At 39.4% G+C, this 23,240-nt stretch overlaps 3 protein-coding genes across 3 annotated transcripts in view; all 3 read left to right on the forward strand.

The window, feature by feature from the left end:
- myo10l3 (myosin X, like 3) overlaps positions 1-5,253 on the forward strand; it is a 61,033-nt gene extending 55,780 nt beyond the window's left edge. The window contains exons 34-41 of the mRNA XM_030758038.1: positions 123-246; positions 650-947; positions 1,419-1,626; positions 1,784-1,920; positions 2,111-2,234; positions 2,324-2,779; positions 3,717-3,908; positions 4,165-5,253. Of these exons, the coding sequence (XP_030613898.1) occupies positions 123-246; positions 650-947; positions 1,419-1,626; positions 1,784-1,920; positions 2,111-2,234; positions 2,324-2,779; positions 3,717-3,908; positions 4,165-4,269 (1,644 nt within the window). The 3' untranslated portion in view covers positions 4,270-5,253. The remainder of the gene's footprint in view (positions 1-122; positions 247-649; positions 948-1,418; positions 1,627-1,783; positions 1,921-2,110; positions 2,235-2,323; positions 2,780-3,716; positions 3,909-4,164) is intronic.
- Positions 5,254-7,234: 1,981 nt separating this feature from the next.
- On the forward strand, positions 7,235-11,358 carry pttg1ipb (PTTG1 interacting protein b). The gene is made up of 7 exons (XM_030758101.1): positions 7,235-7,453; positions 7,741-7,796; positions 7,907-8,015; positions 8,471-8,573; positions 8,992-9,057; positions 10,584-10,630; positions 11,136-11,358. The coding sequence occupies exons 1-7, from the start codon at positions 7,360-7,362 to the stop codon at positions 11,177-11,179; spliced, it is 519 nt and encodes a 172-aa protein (XP_030613961.1). The 5' UTR covers positions 7,235-7,359; the 3' UTR covers positions 11,180-11,358.
- A 2,113-nt stretch (positions 11,359-13,471) lies between these two features.
- On the forward strand, positions 13,472-19,460 carry sumo3b (small ubiquitin like modifier 3b). Its single transcript, XM_030759000.1, has 4 exons — positions 13,472-13,597; positions 14,192-14,320; positions 14,469-14,540; positions 19,343-19,460. Exons 1-4 carry the CDS (start codon positions 13,577-13,579, stop codon positions 19,403-19,405), a joined length of 285 nt encoding a protein of 94 aa, XP_030614860.1. The 5' UTR covers positions 13,472-13,576; the 3' UTR covers positions 19,406-19,460.
- Positions 19,461-23,240: the final 3,780 nt, after the last annotated feature.

A 23,240-nucleotide genomic window follows, 5' to 3' on the forward strand; every position in this document is an offset into this window, starting at 1 on the left:
CATCATCACCATTATTGCTGCTCTGCTCTTTTCTTATCAAGTGTAAACCTTCCTCTATTTAAGAAACATCTATAATTTGAAATGTAAAAAAAAATCACTAATTTGCTCCTCTGTCTTTCCAGGAGAGCAGTTTGAATGTGGAGGCAGTGGAGCAGACATACTGGAGGAACCCCATCCTGAGATATACCCAGCATCCTTTGCACTCCCCTCTTCTACCTCTGCCTTATGGAGATGTCAGCATCCACTGTAAGCATTTGGTCCTGCAGCTGCTGGATGCAAACTATTGCAATTGATAAATTTGCTTGTCAGGAAGTACCAAATGTTAAATATTCAGCACTGAGCAGTTTTTACATGAAAATGTACCTTTATTCATGCATTTTCCAATGTATATACTTTTATTTTTCTTCATTAAGTAGCAGAATCTGCCACAGTGTCTATTTTAGGATATAAAGGCTTACAAATTGGGGAAAGGTTAGCTATTTTTACAGAGACTTCAGAAAGATGAGAACTTGTAAGACAAAAACCTTTCTTTCAAGACTTTAAATACATTAAAAAGTGTCCAGTTGTAATATATCAAGTTACTTAAGCCAAATGAGTAAGTTGAGTAACAAAACTGAAAGTTAACTCTGCCCCTTTCCTTCTCCCTCAGTGCAAAAAGAAAAGGGTTACACCAGCCTGCAGGATGAGGCCCTGAAGATTTTCAACTCACTGCAGGAGATGGAGGCTGTGTCTGACCCTGTGCCAATCATCCAAGGAATCCTGCAGACCTGTCAAGACTTGAGGCCATTAAGGGATGAGGTTTACTGTCAGCTGATCAAGCAAACCAATCACGTCCCGCACCCAAACAGTCCTGCCAATCGCGCCCACTGGCATCTCTTGACCTGTATGAGCTGCACCTTCCTGCCCAGCCGAGGCATCCTACGCTACCTCAAGTTTCACCTGAAACGGTACGAGCCTGTTCCAGTGAGAAAAGATTAACGAATGGTTGCAAACCATCCAGCTGTGACAGCATGACTGATGGTGTTTGTATTGTGTGTGTGTGTGTGTGTGTGTGTGTATGTGTGTGTTAATGTAAAAATGTGGCGCTAGAGACACCTATTTTCTTAGAAAATACTGCCAAGGTTGATTTGAGTTTATATGTCTTCTGATATTGTAAATGAGATAGTGTCACAATAGTAGGGACTGAAAGGCTGTAGGGCCTTTAAACCTGATGCCTTATCCCACAGACTTTATTGTTTTTATGTGTATGGAACTCCTTATATTACGTATCTTCTTTTTCAAGTGTCTAAACATGTAATTTTTTTCCATCATGGGTATGGTCCAGGTGGCCTCCTGACAGGAGTGACCCGATCGCAAGACGTTCTCTAGCTGAAACTTCTAGTTCACTCCTTTTTTTTTTTAACCTGTGGTTTCCTCAGGATTAAGGAGCTCTTCCCAGGCACAGAAATTGAAATGTTTGCCCATTTCATTGGTGAGTCTCTGAAGAAGACCAAGACCAGAGAGTTCGTACCTTCCCAAGAGGAAATCATTGCACTGCTTAACAGACAGGAAATGACCACCACAGTGTACTGCCACGGAGGAGGCTCCTGCAAGATTTCTATTAACTCGCACACTACCGCTGGAGAGGTGAGCAAGCTGCTGCTGCAACATAGGAAATTTTAAGCTTCTCTGCAAGCTGTCACTGTGATTTTTTTTTTTTTGCCTCATTACACATGGCAAGAGAGAGAGAGCTATATTAATGTGTACTAAACACATGGTTTTAATTTTGGTTTTCATTGTTCAGGTGGTGGAGAAGTTAATCAGAGGTCTGGCTATGGAGGACAGCAGGAACATGTTTGCACTCTTTGAGCACAACAACAGTGTCGACAAAGCCGTGGAAAGCAGGGTCCTGGTGGCTGATGTTTTGGCTAAATTCGAAAGGTATATTTTACACCACGTGGATACATTTTTTAAAAGATAACATATTTTATCATATCTTTTTTTATTAAAACACAAGTGTTTTGTGAGGTGCATAAACATTTATGTTCAGGACATGATAATAATAATAAGATATTCTAGTGATAGATAAGAACAGATGTGTAAGTGACAGATTTATGGCATTCCTCCTCAGACTGGCTGGCAGTGAGGAAGCTCAGGATGAAGGCCAATGGAAACTGTATTTCAAACTCTACTGTTTCTTGGATGTGGAAAGCATGCCAAAGGAAGGAGTGGAGTTTGCCTTCATGTTTGAGCAGGTATGCTTAACTGTTCATATTCTGTTTTATTTAAAAGAGAAATCAAGTGTACACTTGGCAGAATTATTTTTTTTTCTCTCTTCCTTCAGGCCCATGAGAGTTTAACCAGGGGTCATTTCCCTGCCCGTGAAGAGACCCTGCAGCACCTTGCCGCTCTCCGCCTGCAGTTCCTATATGGAGACAAAGCACGAGTCACATGGAACCTGGAAAACGTCTACCCCGTGGGCCGCCTGCGCAGTCGCATCCTACAGTTTACCAAGGTGGGTGGAGCCTCGGGGTCGGGCCAAACTCTGGAGCGTCGGAGAACTAGCTTCCTCGATGGGACGCTGCGCCGTGGGCTAAAGACAGGCTCGATGAAGAAGCAGCGCATGGAGGAGGAGCAGATGTTGGAGATGTGGATAAAGGAGGAGATGTCTGCAACCAGGGCAAGCATCATGGAGAAGTGGTCCCGCCTCAAAGGTTTGGACCAGCACCAGGCTATGCTCAAATATATGACTATCATCAAAGAGTGGCCTGGATATGGATCCACACTGTTTGACGTTGAGGTGAGTCTAAATTCTAAACCACATTATTGTCAGTAGTAGCAATATAGACCAATCTGATTTTTTTTTTTTTTTTTTTTTTTTTTTTTTGCTTCCAGCTTCAAATGCCTCAACACTGACACTTAGATACCAAGTACTGATCCAGAGCTCTCTTTTTCTTAAAATCTAAAATTCATTCAGTTTGTTATGTGGTATGATTGTTGTGCTGTGCTGCTGTTGTTTCTACATCATCATAATCAGTGTTGCCCCCGTACCATCATTGAAATTGACTAGTCACATTATTGCAACTCGGGGGAAAAAGGATGCACTTAAGAGAAACTTGCCATCAGGACAGCCAGAAAACCTTTTTGATATATTGTTATCACTGTGAAAGGGTCTATTTTAACCCCCCCCCCCCCCCCCCCCGCAATCTGGGTGAAATTTCTGCATTTGAAGGTTTGATTCACCCCAGACTCATCTGTGCTTTGAGTAATAGCCACCCTGTGGTTAGGGGCAGTGTAACAGGTCTTCTATCAATCTGAAGTTTGGTAGATCGATCCTTGGTTCCACCAGTCTGCATGTCCTGCAAGTATAGATAAAAGTCCTGTATGAATGTGTGTGTGATTGGGTGAACGAGACTTGTAGTAGAAAGTGCTTTGAGTGCTCAAATTGAGTATTAACACTCTAGTAGTACCAGCCCGTCTACCGTTTGTCTTCCACAACAAGAGAAGCTGCCCTGGAAGACTCTTGCCATTTCTCACATTACTTGTCAAAGCTATGACATCACAGCAGTGTGATTGGTCAGCTGCAAAGATGATCCTGCAGGTTGGCTGGCTGCTGTTATTTGAACTCAGAGACAAAAACACCAAATTTTATGATATTGATGAAGAAACTGTATGTAACATGGGTCATTGTTGTATCATCAGCCTGCGATAAATATTGCGTTTTCATGTCTTGGCAGTGCAAAGAAGGAGGCTTCCCACATGATCTCTGGTTAAGTGTGAGTGCTGAGAATGTGTCCGTCTACAAAAGAGGGGAGCCAAAGCCTCTGGAGACCTTCCCTTATGAACACATCATCTTCTTTGGTGCTCCGCAGCCCTGCACCTACAAGATCACGGTGGATGAGAGAGAAATGTTCTTTGAAACCCCGCAGGTACACATTTTAATCCCGTTTTTCTTTAGAGGGAGCTTATTTTCCCAGAGGCACTCCAGAGGTTAAAAAAAACCAAATCACCTCATGTGGACAACTAGCGGAGCGATAACACATTGTAGCAAAAACATAAAGGCCCACAGTTCTGAACAAAGAGGAGTGGGTTTTTCTTAATTTAATCATTACTGTATCCTTTACATCTGCAACTTTTTTTTTTTTAACTTTTTTTTTTTTTTTTTTTTAATCTTTACGTTGGCAGGTTGGAGAGATCACAAAGATCATGAAAGCCTACATAAACATGATCGTAAAGAAGCGCTGCAGTGTGAAGTCTGTATCCAGTTATGGAACCAGCTGGATCAGGTGATTCGCTGGACAGGATAATACGCGCTCGGCTACCGACACCTGACTCATAACAAGCGAGGAGAGACGGTGCAGAGATGGGAAAAGGCTTCAGAGATTTTGACTTGAGCAATGTAGCAACACAGACAATCTCCATCCAGAAAGATTTCCTTTCTGCCGCGACGCAATGTTGATTCGCTACTGCTTGTGGCACATGCGGGAACATTCAAGCGCCTGAGTGTTTGCCGCCCTCTACGCAGTCTCCAAACATTTCTTTTTTACACTGGTCATTTCTCACGTTACTTGAAATGTTATTCAGGTTTCCTTTCATTGGTTTTATTTTAACGTTCAGAGAAAGTTGCCGGAGCTCGCACGCTCTTTCCTCCCAAACCTTTTGGTTGTCACTATAGTGAATTTCTTTCAAACCTAGACATCTGTAAATGTGTTGCAAATGGAAAAAAACGTACACTGACAGAACTAGCACCTTTAAAAGCAGTTATTCTACTGAATACTGCGATCCGTTGTGATGAATGTTCCCCTAAATGGAGTTTCCCTCAGGTTATTGTGTAAAATAACTGTCATTCTCCCAGAAAGCAGAAAGTTTAGCTTCTTCATCTTGCCTTGTGGCTATTTGTAGCTATTTTCAAGTAATAGTGTCAGTGTAGATGTGGCCTTGCAGGATCATAATATAAAATGGTCAAGTTTTAGCTGTAATCGCAATTTGCCTCGTGGAAGTCCGAAAGAGAAGTTAAATGTGAATTATTCACTGCACCACAGTGTCTATAAACACTGTGTTTTGTCATAAGGCGACGATTAATAAAATCAGTCAAATTATTTGTGCTTCTCTCCTTAAACAGGCACTCTGGGTTGAGCTGATGTAATGTTTGAGCTGAGTGTGTGTGTAAAAGCCAAAGCTGATGTTCGCTGATGTTTCTAAACAAGCATACAGGAAAATGCCTTCTGACTAAAGAGCGTGTCTTTTTTTTTTTTTTTTTTTTTTTTTTTTTTTTTTTTAAGCGATGTCAGCGACCGTGTGAGGGTGAGTTATTTATTTATTGAAGTGTAAAAATTGTTTGGGAGAAGTGAGTAGTGTGCTTGAAATGCAGTGATGCAGTTTTGTTATAACTTTTTTTTCCCTGTTATTTGTGGCTTCAGAGACACAAAAACTGATGTTTCTGAAATGGACAAGCTGTTCATAACTTACTATTGATTTTTTTTTTTTTTGCCATTCTGTGTCATGTTTCTGAGCTTTTGCCACTGCTGAAATAATTGCTTTGTGTGTTGCCCTCAGCACCCAACTTGCTCGGTTTCTGTTACTGACTAGCCAGAAGATCTTTCCTCTGCTTACACCATTGTAAAAGAACACAAGTGAATCAAGCTTATGCCAACCAAACAACATTATAGTCCATGATAGGATGATGTCATCACAACATATTAAACTTAGTATTTACCTCACATTACATTACCGTCTTCCATAGCCCTCCAATCATACTCACGTAGGCACTCTGGTCAGCTGCCGGCGGCCACACCAGAGACCGATCTTGCCATCGATGATGACTGTATTTCTGAGATTTCTGATTTTTGTTTTTTGTTTTTTGAAGGAAAATCAGAAAATGTTTTATATCAGAATTTAAAGATGCTTTAATAAATTATTGTATTTCAAAAGCTGTTTGATATTGTCTCATCTCTTGTCGCATCATCTACTTAACAAATGTCATTAGGGTAATTGTGTCTGCCACCTCTTTAGATCTCACTTTCAGCGCATCGGTCATTCAGGTTTCAGTTCAGCTCAGGTTGATTTATATCGCACCAAATCACAACAACAGTCACCTGCTGTAAGGTAAAGACACTACAGTATTCTGGAGAAACCCCCAACAGTTGCATGACCCCTGATGAGCAAGCACTTTGCAAAGGTGGGAAGGAAAAACTCCCTTTTAACAGGAAGAAAACTCCAGCAAAACCAGGTTCAGGGAGGGGCAGCCATCTGCTGTGACCAGGAGAAACAGACAGGACAACAGACTAAGGAAGAAAGAAGACAAAAATGTAATGACATGAAAACATTATTACAAAACGCTGCCACAGATCACAGCTGCTGAACACGAGTTTGTAAAGTCAGTCATAGTTACAAGGCCCTTTCACTCGTTACCTGATTAGACCTTAGCTCGGGCCTTTATGCAATGCAATAAAATTAAAAGATGACCAGTGCTCAAATAATTAAGAAGCAACAAACAGTAACTGTTGTACTTAAATATTTAACAATGTTTAACCAGTCAGTTATCTATCTACACATACATACATGGTTTATATATGTGTATATATATATGCATGTTTGCTTATATTTATTAATGTATTCATATGCCAACTGCTTTGGTGAAGTTGCAGCTGGTAAAGATGGGACTACTGCTGGTTAGTAGTGTTGTGGTCAGTAAAGTCTTATTTTAATCTGTAATTATTAGCAAATACTTCTTCGTGTTACAAAGTTAAATTTGCAAAGTTTCAAAAGATGAGAGAAGGCAAGAAATACATTATTTATCCCTAAAGCTGTGAAATGATGGTGTAACAGCAGCCAAAACATGAAAACCAGCTTTAACTTAATAAAATAAATATATGATTACAAAGCAGAATAACTTGGAAAGGCGCAAAATTAATCTAAAGAAAATCGAAAATGCAACAAAAGCCCAATAAAATCTAAATATGATACAATAAGGAACCTAAATAAAAAATGAAAGCAAGTATTGTGGTGTAAGGTGGTAAAAAAAAAAAAAAAAAAAAAAATATATATATATATATATATATATATATATATATATATATATATATATATAATCTGTCATACGGTATAAATATAAATGCTGTAACTAGTTGAATCTGGTATGTGCTCCAGCATAAAGTGTCAAAGAGCTAATGAGCACAGGGCGTCTTTAGTCTCCATTTTCGGACAATAATAAAACATGATTTTCAATGAGATGTGTCACTCTGCAGCTGTTTGATGACACCAGAGTCAGGAGTTCGTGACGTCACCACTCGTAACCCAGAGCTCAGCCTTCACTGACTCTTCTCGAGCCCTTCTTGTTTTTTCCACGCAGTCCAGCTGTGGGATTTCACTCATATCACCATGCACAGCGCGTCCGTCTTTGTTTTTGCCTTAATTTCCTGCGGTATTATTGTTACAGTTACAGCGCAAACATCGACTCCTGCTCCAGCTGGCAGTAAGTAGTTTCTTTTTCTTTATTTTTTTTTACCCCCTTCCTATATGTGTTAGTGCCGTGCTTTGTTTTGGCCTGCCAGAGTCAGGTCAGGAGGCAGTCACATGGCATCTGCATAGTGGAAATATGCATTGACACACATGAAAGTTTTTCTTTTGTGTGTCTCGGTTAGGCTAATGGAATCTCTGCCGTTGCAAGGATCCCTAATCTGTCACACAAAGTGAACTTATATCAAGCTGGTATTATTTTACTTCCTGTATGTGTATGTCAATAGTTTATCTCTGTTTCAGTTCCCTGTGCCTTGAGATCCAACACCAGTTGTGATGAATGCCTGCAGAATGTGACAGTAGGTTTGCTACATCGCAGCCAAATACACACCCTGTAGCTGGTTGCCATGAAAACCAAGGCTTAAAGGATAAGGCGTTCAACTTAACTGTTTGTGGCCGTTTGTTGCAGTGTCTGTGGTGCATACCGACCAAAAAATGCGTCGATTACCCGGTGAAGAGCGTCCTGCCCTCCAGCAGTGTTTGTCCACTGAACGATGCGAGATGGGGGCTATGCTGGCGTAAGACATGCAAATACACTGTTGTTACTGTTATTAATTGTTGGCGTGGTGAATATGTGCAAGGCTGAAATAGAGTCATAACATTGTCCAGTGAAGCTTCTAAGCTGTGATCAGCTTCTGTTTTTCCTACTTGATTGTAAAATGAATATATGAGTTTGGACTTTGAGTCTAGTATGAAACTGTTGCTAGAGCAGTAAGTTGTCTGTAAAAGACATTTATGACATTTTAAAAGTCAGTTAAATAAGAAAAATGCACCTTGTGAGCCATGAAAGAAAAAAAAAACAGTAATCATGAGTTTCTAACCATGGTGCATGTTCTTCAGAAATCACAATCTTTTTCTATATTATTTATTTTTATATATATATATATATATATATATATATATATTTTCTTTTTTTTTTTTTTTTTTTTTTTTTTTTTAACCCTGTCCCTGTGTGTCCACCTTTAATTTACAGTCAACTTCCAGATCCTGATCATCACCATATCAGTGCTGGCTGGCATCATCATCATTGCCATTCTTGTTTGCTGCTTCTGCTGCTGCAAGTGTGAAAGATTTGGGTAAGCGTGAAGTCTTATGAAGTGCTGGCTGTGAAATGTGGTTCAACATGTGAGCGAAAGCAGGAGGAGGACGAGGATGAGGAACACAATGGGTTGTTATTCTGTGAGGCTAGGCTGATACCGCTATCTCCAAAATGCTGCCAGAGTTTGTGACTGCAGTAACTTTGCTCTTTCTATTAGAGTATCCTCCTGTTTCTTCTAATACTGTTAATTTTAGGAAATAAAAAAATAAAATTAAGGGCTTTTGTGTGAAAAAAGTTGGAATTCAGTTTTGTTCTCTAAATGGATAAAGCTGAAAGTAAATTACATACCAATTTGTGTATCAAGCAAAGAGAGAAAAAGCTCACCCTTGATGTTCATATTTGAATATAAATATTTATGTGCAGAAACATAAAGCTTATCAATCTTTACATTATAGAAAAAAGAGAGAGGACGCACAGATGGAGCGACAAACCCGGCTGAGGAATGCCCGTCAGAAAGCTCGGTGAGGGGCTGTGGAGTATGTGTCTGACAAGAGATAATTTAACCGTAAAGTTGGGTGGGGTAAGGTGAGGCATTTTTAACTTCAGTCAGTGTGCATATAACATAAGTTCAGGATGTTTGCCATCAACTGAAACCTTAGCGGTGTGCCTAACTCAAATAGACAAAATGTGAAGTCCCCAAAAAGTGGTCTTGTATCTTAGCTTGCCCCAAAATAGGGGTAAGTTAATCCATTTGAGAAAACAGTTACTGTGTTACTAACCATCTTTTAAATAGAACTCTAAATCCAATTCTGATGAGTTTATTGGTGCTGATGAAATAAATATAGTTAGGCTATTTGCCCTTCCTGGAGAATAGGCCATCGACAACTGCCCGCCAGCACTGTCTGTCCTGTTCCCACCCCAGTCCTGTCGCTTCAACGTCTATGATGAGGTCCCGATGGAAGGGGTTTCGTGGTCTTCCCTCTTTCTTTTTCTTTGTGGGCTCCATGTCCATTACTGTCTTGTGATGTTGGGCATGCCCAAGCCATTGCCAGCTTCTTCTCAAGCTCTGTTCTTCCGCGGTCCATCGCTCTATCTGTTGCTGCAGTTTGATGTTGCTCATTTTTTTCCTGGCCATCGCATTGAGAGGATTTGGCGCAGGCGCTGGGTCATGAAAGCTTTTGTAGTTCTGCGTGTATCATTCGAGTGGAACAAACGTAGCGTGGTGCGTCGACTGATCTCCCTGGAGCTCCACACTTTCCTAATCTGCACAAGTTCTGTTCAGCTCTTGCTGATTTAATTAAATAAATATTGCACCTAATTTCTCTACAGTTTTGAAACATGAAGATTCTTTGCCAAGTTTCTCACATTTAAGCCTTAAACTGAATTAAACATTCATCCTTTTGATTGGCATGAACATTCACAGGTACACTCAACTGTGACCTTTTAGCCAATACACATAACATGAAGACCAATATATGTTTATATTATGCTACAACATATATTACCACAAACTTTTTAACCAGTGACATAAACACTAGCAAGTCAAATTTTTAAGGAAATCCTATTCAAAATGCCTGCAAGGCTAGCTTACCTATAAGGAACTAAATTTAAAGATCAAGCAGGTGAAGAGAAAAAAAGTTTTTACAGGCAGGAAAGTGTCTTTTACGTAAGTTTTTCTTTAAACAAAAAAAGAGTCACATGACAAAAATTGTGTATGGCTGCTCAGATACAGCTTATCCGCTGGTCCACCTTATCCCACTCTTGTCCGCCCACACAGATAACGCAGTTCTTTCATGGGTTGTTTCCAACAGTATTCCATTATCAAACACAGGCAGGAAGTGGGGGAGGGTCTCTCCTACACTACATATTTTTTGACTTTCTGTAACTGTGTAGATTATTGAGCAAGTATCAATTAAAATGGGTTTTAATAGATACTATCAACACATCAAAGCAGTACTTTGTGTCGATCTCAAAGCCGTAGTTCCAATTTTTTTGGAGGCGTGCCAGTGTCTTCTGTTGTCTAACAATTTGTCTTTGTTCCTCTCAGGAGGACAGAAATGCAGATGAGGCATGATGAAATCAGGCACAAATATGGTGAGACTCATTTTTTTGTGTGTGGCTTGAATGGGTTATGAAATGTAAATGTAAATCATCAGAGAGGTTTGTTTTGACAGTGCTCAGTTTATATGTGCAGTGATCAAACAGCAGCAAAAAAAAAACAACCAAACAAAAAAAACGGAATAAACCAGAATGCCAACGATGAGATTGATTCAAAAATAGATAAAGATAATGGAACCTGAGCAGAAGAAACTAACGATGAAAATTAAAAAGTCCTTATGCACAAAGAGGGAAAAAAAAATACATAAAAAAATAAAATACAAAGCTATCCAGTAGTGCCATCTGCTGGAGAAACAGTGCACTGCATACATCTTATAAACTAAAATTCAGTCTCAACGTGTTTTAGACTTGAAAATGTGATCTTTTTAATCCACATTCATGAAATGTAAACCATAAAAAGCCCAGCCCGCATCTGAATAATTTATATTTCTATAGACACATTTAATGATTACAGATTCTCCTTTTTCATTGTTCTTCTCAGGTCTGGCAAAGGATAACCCATACTCACGTATGAACGATCATTAAGAAGAATCTCAACAGCGGTTCCTTAAGATGATCTCATTGAAGCCAGTAACACAGAGATCCAGCCTACAAGGAGCTCACAATAAACTGTGATCATCTGATTGATTTGTGTTCGCTGTATACTTTCTTTGCCTGATGGTGCACTCTTCTGTTATGCTTGATTAAAATGCTTTGTACATTAATTTGAAACTGAATTTGAAAATGAAAAATTCATTTTAAATAACTATAAGCCAAGCTGTCCAGCCAGCATACTCTCCAAACATATCAGCAAACATTCACATTTCATTTTGCACATTCAGTGTTGTAAAAGTCCGGAGCTGATCACTGCTGTGGTGCTTCTTCTGTAACAGGCAGTTTCACTTTCACGCTGCATTTAAAATACGCTCGATTTTACTCATTCATGTCTAAACTTCAACCCTTATTTTTTTTGTTAAATAGTTCATTTTTTCTCCAATTTTATTGCATATCAGAATTATTTTCATGACTTTATTGGACAAAATAAATGTATGTTTTTGAACTGCATGTGAATCGCTTGATTTTTGTGTTGCCAATTAAAAAAAAAAAAAAAAAAAAAGGATCACAAATTTCAAAATGAAATTAATTCAAAATTGAATTCAAGGATTTCAAATTAAATTCTGGATTTAACAGGGAGCCAATGAAGAGAGGCCAATATGGGAGAAATATGCTCTCTCTTTCTAGCTCCTGTCGGTACGCTCACTGCAGCATTTTGGATCAGCAGAAGGCTTTTCAGGGAGCTTACAGACAACCTGATAGTAATGAATTTGTCCAGCCTAGAAGTAATAAATACATGAACTAGTTTTTCAACATCATACTGAGACAGGATGTTCTAATTTTAGAACTATTGCGCAAATGCAAGAAAGCAGTCCTACATATTTGTTTAATATGTGCATTGAAGGACATATCCTGGTCCAAAATGACTCCAAGATTCCTCACAGTGTTACTGGAGGCCAAATTAATGCCATCCAGAGTAAGTATCTGGTTAGACACCACGTTTCTATGGTTTGTAGGCCCGAGTACAATAACTTCAATTTTAGCTAGATTTAGAAGCAGGAAATTAGAGGTCATCCAGGCCTTTATGTCTTTAAGACATTTTAACTCATTGGTGTGTGTGTCATCTGGCTTCATGGATAAATAAAGCTGGGTATCATCTGCATAACAATGAGAATGTATGCCTTTTAATAATACTGCCTAAGTTCCATAAGTTGGACAGTTACACATTTTTTAAAAATTTTGCCTGTGTACACACCACAGTGGATTATAATTACAGCCATAGCCCCATATCATTCTGCTTCCAGTTAATCTTGATTTTATCCATCGAAAGATTTTTTTTTCCAGAACTGTGCAGGCTCTTTTAAATGTTTTCTGGCAAAGTCTAATCTGGCCTTCTTTTTCATGAGTGTAACTAGTAGTTTTCACCTTGATGAAAATCCTCTGTATTTACATTCATTGATTGTAGATTTGTGCATGATACACCTACCTCCTTGAGAGTGTTCTTTACCTGGATAGATTTTGTGGAGGTGTTTTTCTTAACCATGGAGTTCTATGATCATGCATTTTTTTGGGAGGGGTGGGGGTGTCTTTCAGACCTTTTGGTGTTGCTGAGCTGGCAAGTATATGCATTCTTTTTAAAAATATACCAGATTGTTGACTCTGCCACTTCTGAAGTTTTTTTTTAACTCTCTGATGAGTTTATTTCCTTTCATTGGCCTATTGTTGACCTCCTTCACTTCCATCTCTTTTGACCCCATTATGAGAGCGCTGGTGAAAAATAACCAAATACAAGGTCCAGTACTTGGAATCAACTCTAGTACTTTTATCTGCTTAATTTATTATGGAATAATGAGACAAAAGGACCTGGCCATGAAACTTTGTCAGTTGTCTGACAAAGAAGACAAAACAGTTACTGCAAAACTGAAAGTCTGCACAACAATCATATATTTACAAAAATGTGTTATTTTCCAAAAATTATGGGCCTAACTGTCCATGACAGCCAAACCAGTGACATTCACTCTTAATAGTGATTAAAAATTGCTGGATTTGTGCCAAGAATAATTTTTAACCATGTCTATATAGACATAGATATGAAATGTCTATATAGTCTATATAGTCATAATACCAGATTTCATAGCTCACAGGTTTCATTCCTTCAAGAGGGCCCTTTTGTTTCACCTATATCACGGGAGTGCGCAAATTATCTTCCGCGTTCACGCATCCGCGGCCCCGAAGAAAAATGGAGCACGTGACGCTTTTGGTCGAATTAGATTTTAAATATCAGTGCGCGCTCCCTACCCAAACGAAAGAGCTGGAGGAGCTGATAACCCGCTTCACCATTATCAGCCGGAGCCCACGTTACTAATAAGTACCTGAGAAAATAGCAGAATGTCTGAAGAAAAGCCAAAGGTCGGTGCCGCGCTCCTACCGAGACACATCTGGTTCATGTCACCTTTAGGTGCTGATGATGCCCGCTGCAAGCCGCCGTTAGCATGTTCTGCTAAGCTAGCCCTGCTTAAAGGCTACATTTTCCTAGTTTGAGCGGGTAGATGAGGGGAGGGGGGGAAACAAAGGTTGTTCAATTTGCGGATATTTTGGCTTTAAGCGCAGTTTGTGCATTCCCTGCTTTTATTTAAACATATTCCAGATCCGCTATTCCTGCTTGTCGGTTTACCTTTCAGTTAAACTGTGTTTGCTAGTATCGGTAACAGGGTGCTAGTGAAATGAATGGCTTGTTTTTTTTTCCTCTCCTACTGTTTGCGCCATTGTGGCTTTCTGCGCCAGTTTGAACATGGACTAGCTTGCTATGCTAACCACCGGGAGAAGCGAAAGGAGTGTGTCTGTGTGTTTGTGCGCGGGGTTTGGATGTTAAAACGTACCCATGCTTGGCTTGTAAATGCAGTTGGCCAACTTAGGCTGGCTGCTGCTTTTCAGCTAATCAGGGTTTGCTCCCGGACACCGGTATATGCTGCTTCTGTTTGTGACTTTTGCTTTTGTTTGCAGGAAGGTGTGAAGACGGAGAATGACCACATTAACCTCAAGGTAGCTGGTCAGGATGGCTCGGTTGTACAGTTCAAAATCAAAAGGCACACTCCACTCAGCAAGCTAATGAAGGCATACTGCGAAAGACAGGCAAGTTCGCCCTGATAAACAAACTAGTCATTCCCTTTGATGACGGTGGACCTTTTGAGTTTTTTACTGATATTGTTGCATATTATTTCAATAATTATGTCAATAATTAACTAGATCCAGACTATGAAAAATGCTTTTTCTTTTTCAGGGATTGTCAATTCGTCAGATAAGGTTTAGGTTTGATGGACAGCCAATTAATGAAACAGACACACCTGCACAGGTTGGTAAAATGCACTACAGAACCATCCATGTACAATAGTGTTACACCCCTTTTTATTTTTTTTTCTTTAAAAGTCACATCCTTTTTATTTTGTTCTTTTAATTAGATCTTTTTATATTTATATTTTTTATTATATTTTATGACAACACAAAAGTACAGTACTCGGGTCAAATTATGCATCTCAGCTTCTCCGAGAAGATGCTCAGACATCAGTTGGTATGGCAGCATCATGAAAAAGAAGGTTTCTGGTTATAATTGGTAAAATTAATGTACTTTGAATATTCTGTGTGATATTCTGATTAAAGCAAAATGGCATGTAACAGCCTAATCATTTATCCTCTTGTACAGGCAGTTTTTTTTTTTTGGTTTTTTTTCTGCTGCCAGGCACATTAAGCTACCTTTGCAGTTGCAACAGTGTGAAATGATATTTGTACTGTTCTTTGAAAGTAGCTGCCCTACTGCTCATTGACATGAATGTTTTTGCAGTACTGGGCTTTTAATTATTTCCATAAACTGTTCTATTCATGAGGATGAATGATTGCACAACAAACATCTTAAAGGGTAAAATGCATGAATTTGAGCAAGTTTGAAATGGTTTTATTTTCTGAAATCTGGAAAAAAAAATGTACATAATTCCACCCATCCATCAACTTCTGTTTATCTGAAGTTGGGTTGTGGAGGCAGCAGGCTAAGCAGGGCATTCATCATCCTTCTCCCCAGCCACACTTGGCAGATCCTCCTGGGGGATTCCAAGGCATCGTCAGGTCAGACAAGAAATGCATTATATCGCCAAAAGTATTCACTCCTCCTCCCAAGTCATTGAATTCAGGTGTTCCAATCGCTTCCATGGCCACAGGTGTTTAAAACCAAGCGTCTAGGCTTGCAGACTGTTTCTACAAACATTTGTGAAAGAATGGGCTGTTCTCAGGAGCTCAGTGAACAGATTGGTACCGTGATAGGATGCCACCTGTGCAACAAGTCCAGTCATGAAATTTCCTCATTAATAAATATTCCACAGTCAATTAGTAGTGGTATAATAATAGTCCTGGACATTTGAGGCACTCAGTCAAACTTGCGCAGCATAGTGTGCATAACCCTTTGATGACTGGGGGGGGGATCACGCTTCTACGTCACTGTACAGTGCACTTCACAGCAACCTTTATGAATGGGGAAATCCCCACCAGCAATCAGCCGATTATGCTGAATGAGCCTACAAACGTATATGCTTAGAGGAGGGTTGTTGTATTGAAAGATTTGGCCATGTGCTCTGGCATAGCAGCATGCTTTGTAAGGTGATGCACGACTGGCCATTCGTTGATAGTTTTCTCCTTGAACCATTCAGCAGCGAATGCTTCGGCATTGGACAATCCAACACTGGCAATCACAGTAATAGTTGAATTTAAATTATAGTTTAAATTGGATCCTGCTGATAAGCAGGTAAAATGCAATACTGTGGGGCTTGATACATTTTTCAACCTGGAAGATGGACAACACAATCAGCCATTGAAGTATAAAAGCACAGGGGGGGGGGGGAGGGACTTGTGACCAAGGTGAGTAGTCAACCCCACACCCCAAGCCAACGTCCTGCGCTGTGCTCCGCTATTGGGAAAATTCACATTCCTCACCTAAAGCTGAAGAGCACAAACCTTCAAAATAAATAGACAGGACTGAACAAAGTGGAAACAACTGGGAATGACAGCAACTCAGCCACGAAGTGGTAGGCCATGCAAAATCAGAGCGGAATCAGTGGATGCTGAGCCACATAGTGTGCAGAGGTTGCCAGCTTTTTGCAGTCAGTCGCTACAGACGTCCAAACTTCAGGTGGCCTTTAGATTAGTTCAAGAACAAGTGCGTAGAGTGCTTTGGGTTTCCATGGCTGAGCAGCTGCATCCAATCCTTGCATCACCAAGTGTAATGCAAAGTGTCTGATGCAGAGGTCCTCAACCCCTGGACCGGTACTGGTCCGTGAGACATTTGGTACCGGGCCGCACTATAAGAAAAAAATAACTTGCATTATTTCAGTTTTACATATTCTCTGAGTCTGAACAATGTTTTATTTTGAAAAAAGGGTGGATTTTCTCTGTTACATCCGTCTATGACTTCCTCTTGACGTGTGTCAAGGTGCTTGTCTTGGTCACGTGATACGTCACAGCTAAAATTAAACCCAGAAGCTTCACTGTTTTCCATGCCACTGTAACAAAATAGGTTGGTTGACCTACATAACGCTTGTTTAAATATTTGAGTGCTCAACAATAGTAGAAAAGCGCCAGAATTAGTCCATTTACTATTTATATTTAGCAATACTGGGGATGGCAGTGAGACGGACCTAGCCAAGTCAAGTTGACTGTCTGGCGCTTGACGCCACAGATCTGCAGGCACTAATTCAGTGTTATGGTGAGTTGTATTTTTCATGTGCTTTACACTGTAAAAATCGCTTAAGTTGAAGTTGCACAAATCTGATTTTTGCTCTAGTCAGATGGCTTCTGCAGGTCCTGATTTTTTTTTTTTTTTCCTGACGTTAATTCCAGTAAAATCACCTGAATCAGTTGGATTTTTGCCTGCCTTGGATGAAAAATCTGGTCCCATTGTAATACATTTCCAATTAAATGTGATCACATAAGTCAGATGAGTTTAGTGGTAAAGCCCTCCTCAGCTCCCGTCCGCCCACTTCCATGCATCGGCTCATTCATGCACAGCTACACACACTAACAACACCTGGAGATCACTTGAGTGTCTATCAGTTCAATTCACTGGAGACAATCCTGGCAAGCGTAAGCAACAAACTCTCTTACGAGCAGAAATGAGATTATAAAATGTATTTTATTATTATACTTAGAAACTATCACACTTTTGATTATGGTCGTATCTGACTTATTTATCCGCCACACCTTAAAGGCCGGTCCGTGGAAATATTGTCTAACACTAGACCGGTCCGCGGCTCAACAGAAGGTTGGGGACCACTGGTGTAAACCACACCGCTACTGGACTCTAAAGGAATGGAGACGTGTTCTCTGGAGTGACCAATCACACTTCTGTCTGGCAATCTGATGGACAACTCTGGGTTTGGCAGTTGCCAGGAAACGGTACTTGTCTCACTGCATTGTGCAAGATTGGTGGTGTGGGGTTGTTTTTCAGGAGCTGGGCTCAGCCCCTTAGTTCCAGTGAAAGGAACTCTTTCAGCATACCAAGAAATTTTGGACAATTTTCATTATCCCAACTTTGTGGGAACAGTTTGGGAATGGCCTGTTCCTGTTCGTTTGCCAAGGTCTCAAAAGACCAAAGAGTTCACCTGAGAGGAAGCTGGTTTGGAAGTTGTGAAACCACCAATGCACAGACCCACTATGAAGTAGAAGCTGCTGGAACATTGGAGTCACTGTAATGTGAGTTTGCGTTGCTATAGACCAACCGAGGCTCCCATCCAAAAAGGAAGCCCCTGGCTATAAAATGGACACACAAAGCTCAACAAAATTTTGTAGTTGACCATATGAACAAAAATGTTTTCTGGTGGAATTTTCTTTGAACAGACTGTACAAAAGTGATTAGTTTTGATCAGAATTACTTCAAGTATGGCTGGAGGAGTAATGGTGAGATTCTTGACCCAAAGGAAATGTTACCAGCTGTTCGGCATGCAGGTTGAAGCATCTTGATCTGAAATTTTGTTGCCAGTGGTGCTGGAACATTGAAGAGACCTCGGGACTGTTCAGTATAACTTTTGATTGTTTCAGCAGTGCCATGACCCCAAACTTATCAAAAATATTTGGGATAAGTCAAGACTCTGCAACGAAAGAGGGGGATTTCGGTTTCAAATATCTACCAGAAATTAGCCACAAGCTTGTAAGTGGGTTCCTAAACATCTTGTGCATCTTTCTCTGGGGAAATCTTACTCAATATTAGATGTGCTTTATGTATATTTTGTACCGTGAGTGAATAAATGTATTGCTTATTTTAGAAGGCTCAGATTGTGCACCAACTATTGGAGGAGTCTTTTCACTCTTTAAGGATATATGTCGTGTGGTCATCCGACCCCCCGGAAAAGAACTGTTTAACATGGTCATTTGAAGCCTGATGTTGACTTATGGACGTTCGTGTCCATTATCTAAGCTTCCTACTGCACCTGTGGCCATATTGTAACCAGTTTTTATATATTTAATTTATTTATCTGACTAAATGCAATCACTGACTTTATGGACTGCCTTACTTGCTCCAATCAGTGAATGAAAATAAATGGTACACAATTTAAAATGCAGAAGTTTTATTCAGCTGAGCTTAGGGTCATTTTTGGTCTTAATAGGTTACATTGAATTTTAAGTTTCACATTTAAGGAAAGTTTGGGATTATTAAGACCAACCCAAAACAGTTTAGTCATTTTGCATATGTTGGTAGCAGCCTTCAGCTGAACAATTTATCTTGCCGTTGCATGGTATAAGCATACATTTTGTACTACGGTTTTGAGCTTTTCACAAAATGCTTTTTTTTTTTTTTTTTTTTTTTTTTCCCCTCCCCCTTTCATCTTTCTGCTAAAAAGATGTTTCTCATTGTATTCTTCATGCACAAAACCTCAGTTTTGGATGGTTTATTCTTCCCTGACAGCTTTTGTAAATCAGCTGTTCAAATCTGACATTTTTTTGTTGTTGTTTTGCTCTTTGACAAAAAGATGTCCATCAGCTTATATGTAGGCAGAGAAACTTGCCTGAATCTTTTTTTTTTTTTTTTTTTTTTGAATGAGGAATGAAAGATAACATTGAAAATGTTCTGTAAAGATGTTTGTGGTCTGACAGTAATGTGCATATGTTTTGTTGCAGCTGGAGATGGAGGATGAGGACACTATTGATGTATTTCAGCAACAGACGGGAGGAATCTGTTAAGTGGAAAGAGCAACACTTTTTTTTTTTTTTTTTTTTTTTTTTTTTTTTTTTTCTTTCTCTCCCCCTTTTCAATTCAGGTTTTACTTTTTTCCACTGTGCTTGGCTAAATGAAAGACTTCACATAAAAAAAAACAAAAATGCAGATAATTTGGGGCCAAATCCTGACATTGACTGTAGGGTAACTTTTTATCTTTTTATTCACCAAAACTGATTATTTGAAATTCTCTAGGACAGAATACATCTGAAATGGCTGTAATGGGTGGGACCATCATGGGATTTTGTGATGTTCAGATGTCTTTGTGTGTCTTGTAAGCTGAACTGCATACTTTTTTTTTTGTTTCACCTTGCCATTTGTTTTTTCCCCAAATCATAATAAGAATTCAAAATCGGGATGGACTTGACTATTTAAATTCATGCACATATAAGGAATGCTGCTGGGTTTAGGAGCCAGTAGTAATCTGTCCATAGATGGGAGAGGATATTACATTATTCTCATGTAGCTTTTAGTAGTGTTTCAAAAGAACAGTTAGAAATAATCTGACCATGCACAGTTTATCTTCACCAAGAGAAATGCTTGTGCTTGGAAAGATCCATATGGATGATTTACCTCAATACTGTTACCCTCAAAGTAGATTTATCTGACAGATAGTACAATAAGGTTCTTGGACCAAAAATGCTAAATGAAAAGGTTTCTTTTTATAAAAGGGGTCTGAATATATAAAAATGTAGATGTAAAAGTTATTGTAACTCAGTGGTTGGTATTATTGCACAGCAGACAGTTGTTTTCATGTGTAAGTTGACTTTATGCCTTTCCAGGACTGTAAAAGGGGGAAAATTTTCACTTTTATCAGAAATTTTTATCTCATTCAAGATTAAGTATTTCACTCATTGTATACATACATACATGACATGTTGCCAATTTGAATAAGTTTGTAAAAAGTCTATCCAAACATTAACATTGTGTTATTCTTGTGTTAATAAAACCTTTCCTTTTCTTTTTTTTTTTTTTTTTTGCTGTTGTTGTTGGGTTTTTTTTTTTGTTTGTTTTTTTCCCACCTGCATTTTAAAATTCAACACTTTAGATTTGCATGGTGATACTGGCAGATATTCATTTTGTTTTTGTTTTTTTGGGTCCCTATCCTGTAAACAATAAATATAGTTTGATACTCAGCCTCTTGAATCCTGTTGACTTCCATTTGTGTGAAAGTACTAAAGTCTTTAGTTGGCAGTGCAGAGCAGATGTAAAATATTTACATCTGTGTAAACATAAACTTTGTCCTCTTTTTAAATAAAAATAAAACGGGGCCTGATTTCCTAACCTGAATGGGTGGTTTAAGTTGTGGTTTTCATGTCATTAAAGCAGATGTGAAAAATATTCTGGCCACTAATTATGATGGGAACTCCTGGTGAGTTGGTGTTACCAGATGAGAAGTACTAGACCATAATTATCAGATAATTTTAGTCTCCCTTAAAAAGGTTTGTGGGGCTTCAGGTTTAGTCTGATCCACAGTAGGAAAACTAAATATACACTAGATGGCACCACTGTCCCGATGCATTGGTACTTGATTAAATCACTGCATCCTCCAGCTTCATAAGTTAAAATACAAGAGACATTTGTTAAGTCTACTCCAGCTTTATAAAGGCTATAACTTTGAGCCTCCTCTTAAGAGAACTGATTTCACAGATGTTACTAAACTGAGAGCCAAGTGAACTCCCTGTGAGGTTCCTCACACAGTGGTGTGATTGTGCTGCCTTTATTTTTGGCACCTCTTTTGCATTTTATATTTCCTCATGGTGATATTTGAACCCCCCCCCCCCCCCCCCCCCAAAAAAAAAAGATCTCAGTAATGCAGCTGTGAAGTGCCGCCTCCACCCATACATGCGACCTCCTGCTGGCATCTAATGCACAGTCTTTGGAAGAAGAATGTTGTGTTTGAAAGCTGAGCTGCTGGCTCTAAGTAAAACTATCACCTGTTAAAAGTTTATTTTGATCATCTTTCTGCACCTTTCATATCTGCTAAAAATCAAACACATTTAAAAATTGCTTAGACTTCTTCACTGTTTTAATTGCTGCTGTGTCAGCATCAGCTGTGTCAGGAACCCTTGTTATTCAGCACACAAGCTTATTTGTTTGACACTGCACTTAATAGATGCTCAGTATTGTCATTGTTTTAACGTTCAGTCATTGTCTAGCTTGTGCCATGTGCTGGTCTGCTGTCATTGTAAAGTAAGGACTGTTTATTGTCTAAGATAATAGGTGGGTTATTGAGTCATGCTACACATTTAGATTCATGTAGAGAAAAAGAAACAGTTTTCATAGAACAAACGTAGGATTAGAACTTAAATTATGTTGACATTATTGGTTAACTTCTGTTTAAGAAAGACGTGTAATTTTACTGCAGTTTTACTGTGACACAGCTAGTTTATGGTAAAGCACATTAGCTACACCTTGCTAGTACCAGTTCAGACCCCCCCTTTTCCTTCAGAACAGCCTTAATTCTTTGTGGCACAGATTCAACAAGGTGCTGGAAACATGTTTCAGATATTTTGGTCCATATTGACACACTAGTATCACGCAGTTTTGTTGAAACCAAATGTGCCAAGAAAATATTCCCCACATCAGCAGCCTGGACCATTGATCCAAGGCAGGATGGCTCCATCCTTTCAGTTTGTTTACACCAAATTCTGACCCCACCACCCAAATGTTGCAGCAGAAATCGAGACTCATCAGAATAGGCAACGTTTTTTCCAGTCTTCTGTTGCCCAATTTTAGTGAGTCTGTGCAAACAGTATCCTTAGATTCCTGTTCTTAGCTAATATGAGTGGCACCCAATGTGGTCTTCTGGTGCTGTTGCCCATCTGCTTCAAGGTTTGACATGTTCATTCAGAGATGCTCTTGTGCATACCTTGGTTGTAAAGAGTGGTTATTTGAGTTACTGTTAGATTTCTATCAGCTCAAAGCAATTTCTCCTCTGACCTTTGGCATCAACAAGGCATTTTTGCCCAGACAGCTGCTGCTCATTGGATAGTTTCTCTTTTTTCAGACCACTGCAAACCCTAGAGATGATTGTGCATGAAAATCCCAGTCGATCAGCAGTTTCTGAAATACTCAGACCAGCCCGACTGGCACCAACAACTATACCATGTTTAAAGTCCCTTAAATCACCTTTCTTCTCCCATTCTGATGCTCAGTTTGAACTCCAGCAGTTCGTCTTCACCATGTCTACATGCCTAAATGCATTGAACTGCCATGCGATTGGCTGATGAAATATCTGTGTTAGTGAGTGGTTGAACGGGTGTACCTAATAAAGTGGTTGAGTTTATATAGATTACTATTTTTTTAGGTATCAAAATTGGCTTAAATTGCTTCTGAATTAAGTTGTTCTTGATTGAGGCCATGTAGAATTCTAGTATAGGAGTAATGTGTTATTATGAAAAAAGACAAGTATAGAAAGGGCTAGAAAGATGACCTAAGCAAATTCATTAAACATGTGGTACACAGCACATAACATACACAATGCAGGGGGAGTGGTTCTCACAGAGCAAAACAACTTAACACTCCACTTGGAACACGTAATGAGCGTATGAGGTCAGCCAGCTGTGTTTTGCATCCTCACTGTGTCCAGCCAGCTAACCTCATATGTGACACCCTCCCTTACCGGGTCAGTCCAGGAACTTGAATGAAACCACTGTGCATCTGGAGAACCTCTGGATTATTTCCAGAACTTTGCATGCTGATGTCACCCACTTGTGCGTAATGTGGTCCCCACCCTGACCGCATCAGATTTCATTTTAAGGCACGGTGAAGATTGTGATGGAGTAAAAAAAAACAACA

The sequence above is a fragment of the Archocentrus centrarchus genome, chromosome 21 (genome assembly GCF_007364275.1).
Source record: "Archocentrus centrarchus isolate MPI-CPG fArcCen1 chromosome 21, fArcCen1, whole genome shotgun sequence".
In the NCBI taxonomy this organism is placed as follows: domain Eukaryota; kingdom Metazoa; phylum Chordata; class Actinopteri; order Cichliformes; family Cichlidae; genus Archocentrus; species Archocentrus centrarchus.

Coding starts and splice junctions, on each gene's coding strand:
- pttg1ipb (XM_030758101.1), top strand. CDS start 7,360: ATGCACAGCGCGTCCGTCTTTGTTTTTGCCTTAATTTCCTGCGGTATT. Junction 7,454..7,740: donor GACTCCTGCTCCAGCTGGCA/GTAAGTAGTTTC, acceptor TCTCTGTTTCAG/TTCCCTGTGCCTTGAGATCC. Junction 8,016..8,470: donor GAGATGGGGGCTATGCTGGC/GTAAGACATGCA, acceptor TTTAATTTACAG/TCAACTTCCAGATCCTGATC.
- sumo3b (XM_030759000.1), top strand. CDS start 13,577: ATGTCTGAAGAAAAGCCAAAG. Junction 13,598..14,191: donor TGTCTGAAGAAAAGCCAAAG/GTCGGTGCCGCG, acceptor TTTTGTTTGCAG/GAAGGTGTGAAGACGGAGAA. Junction 14,541..19,342: donor AAACAGACACACCTGCACAG/GTTGGTAAAATG, acceptor GTTTTGTTGCAG/CTGGAGATGGAGGATGAGGA.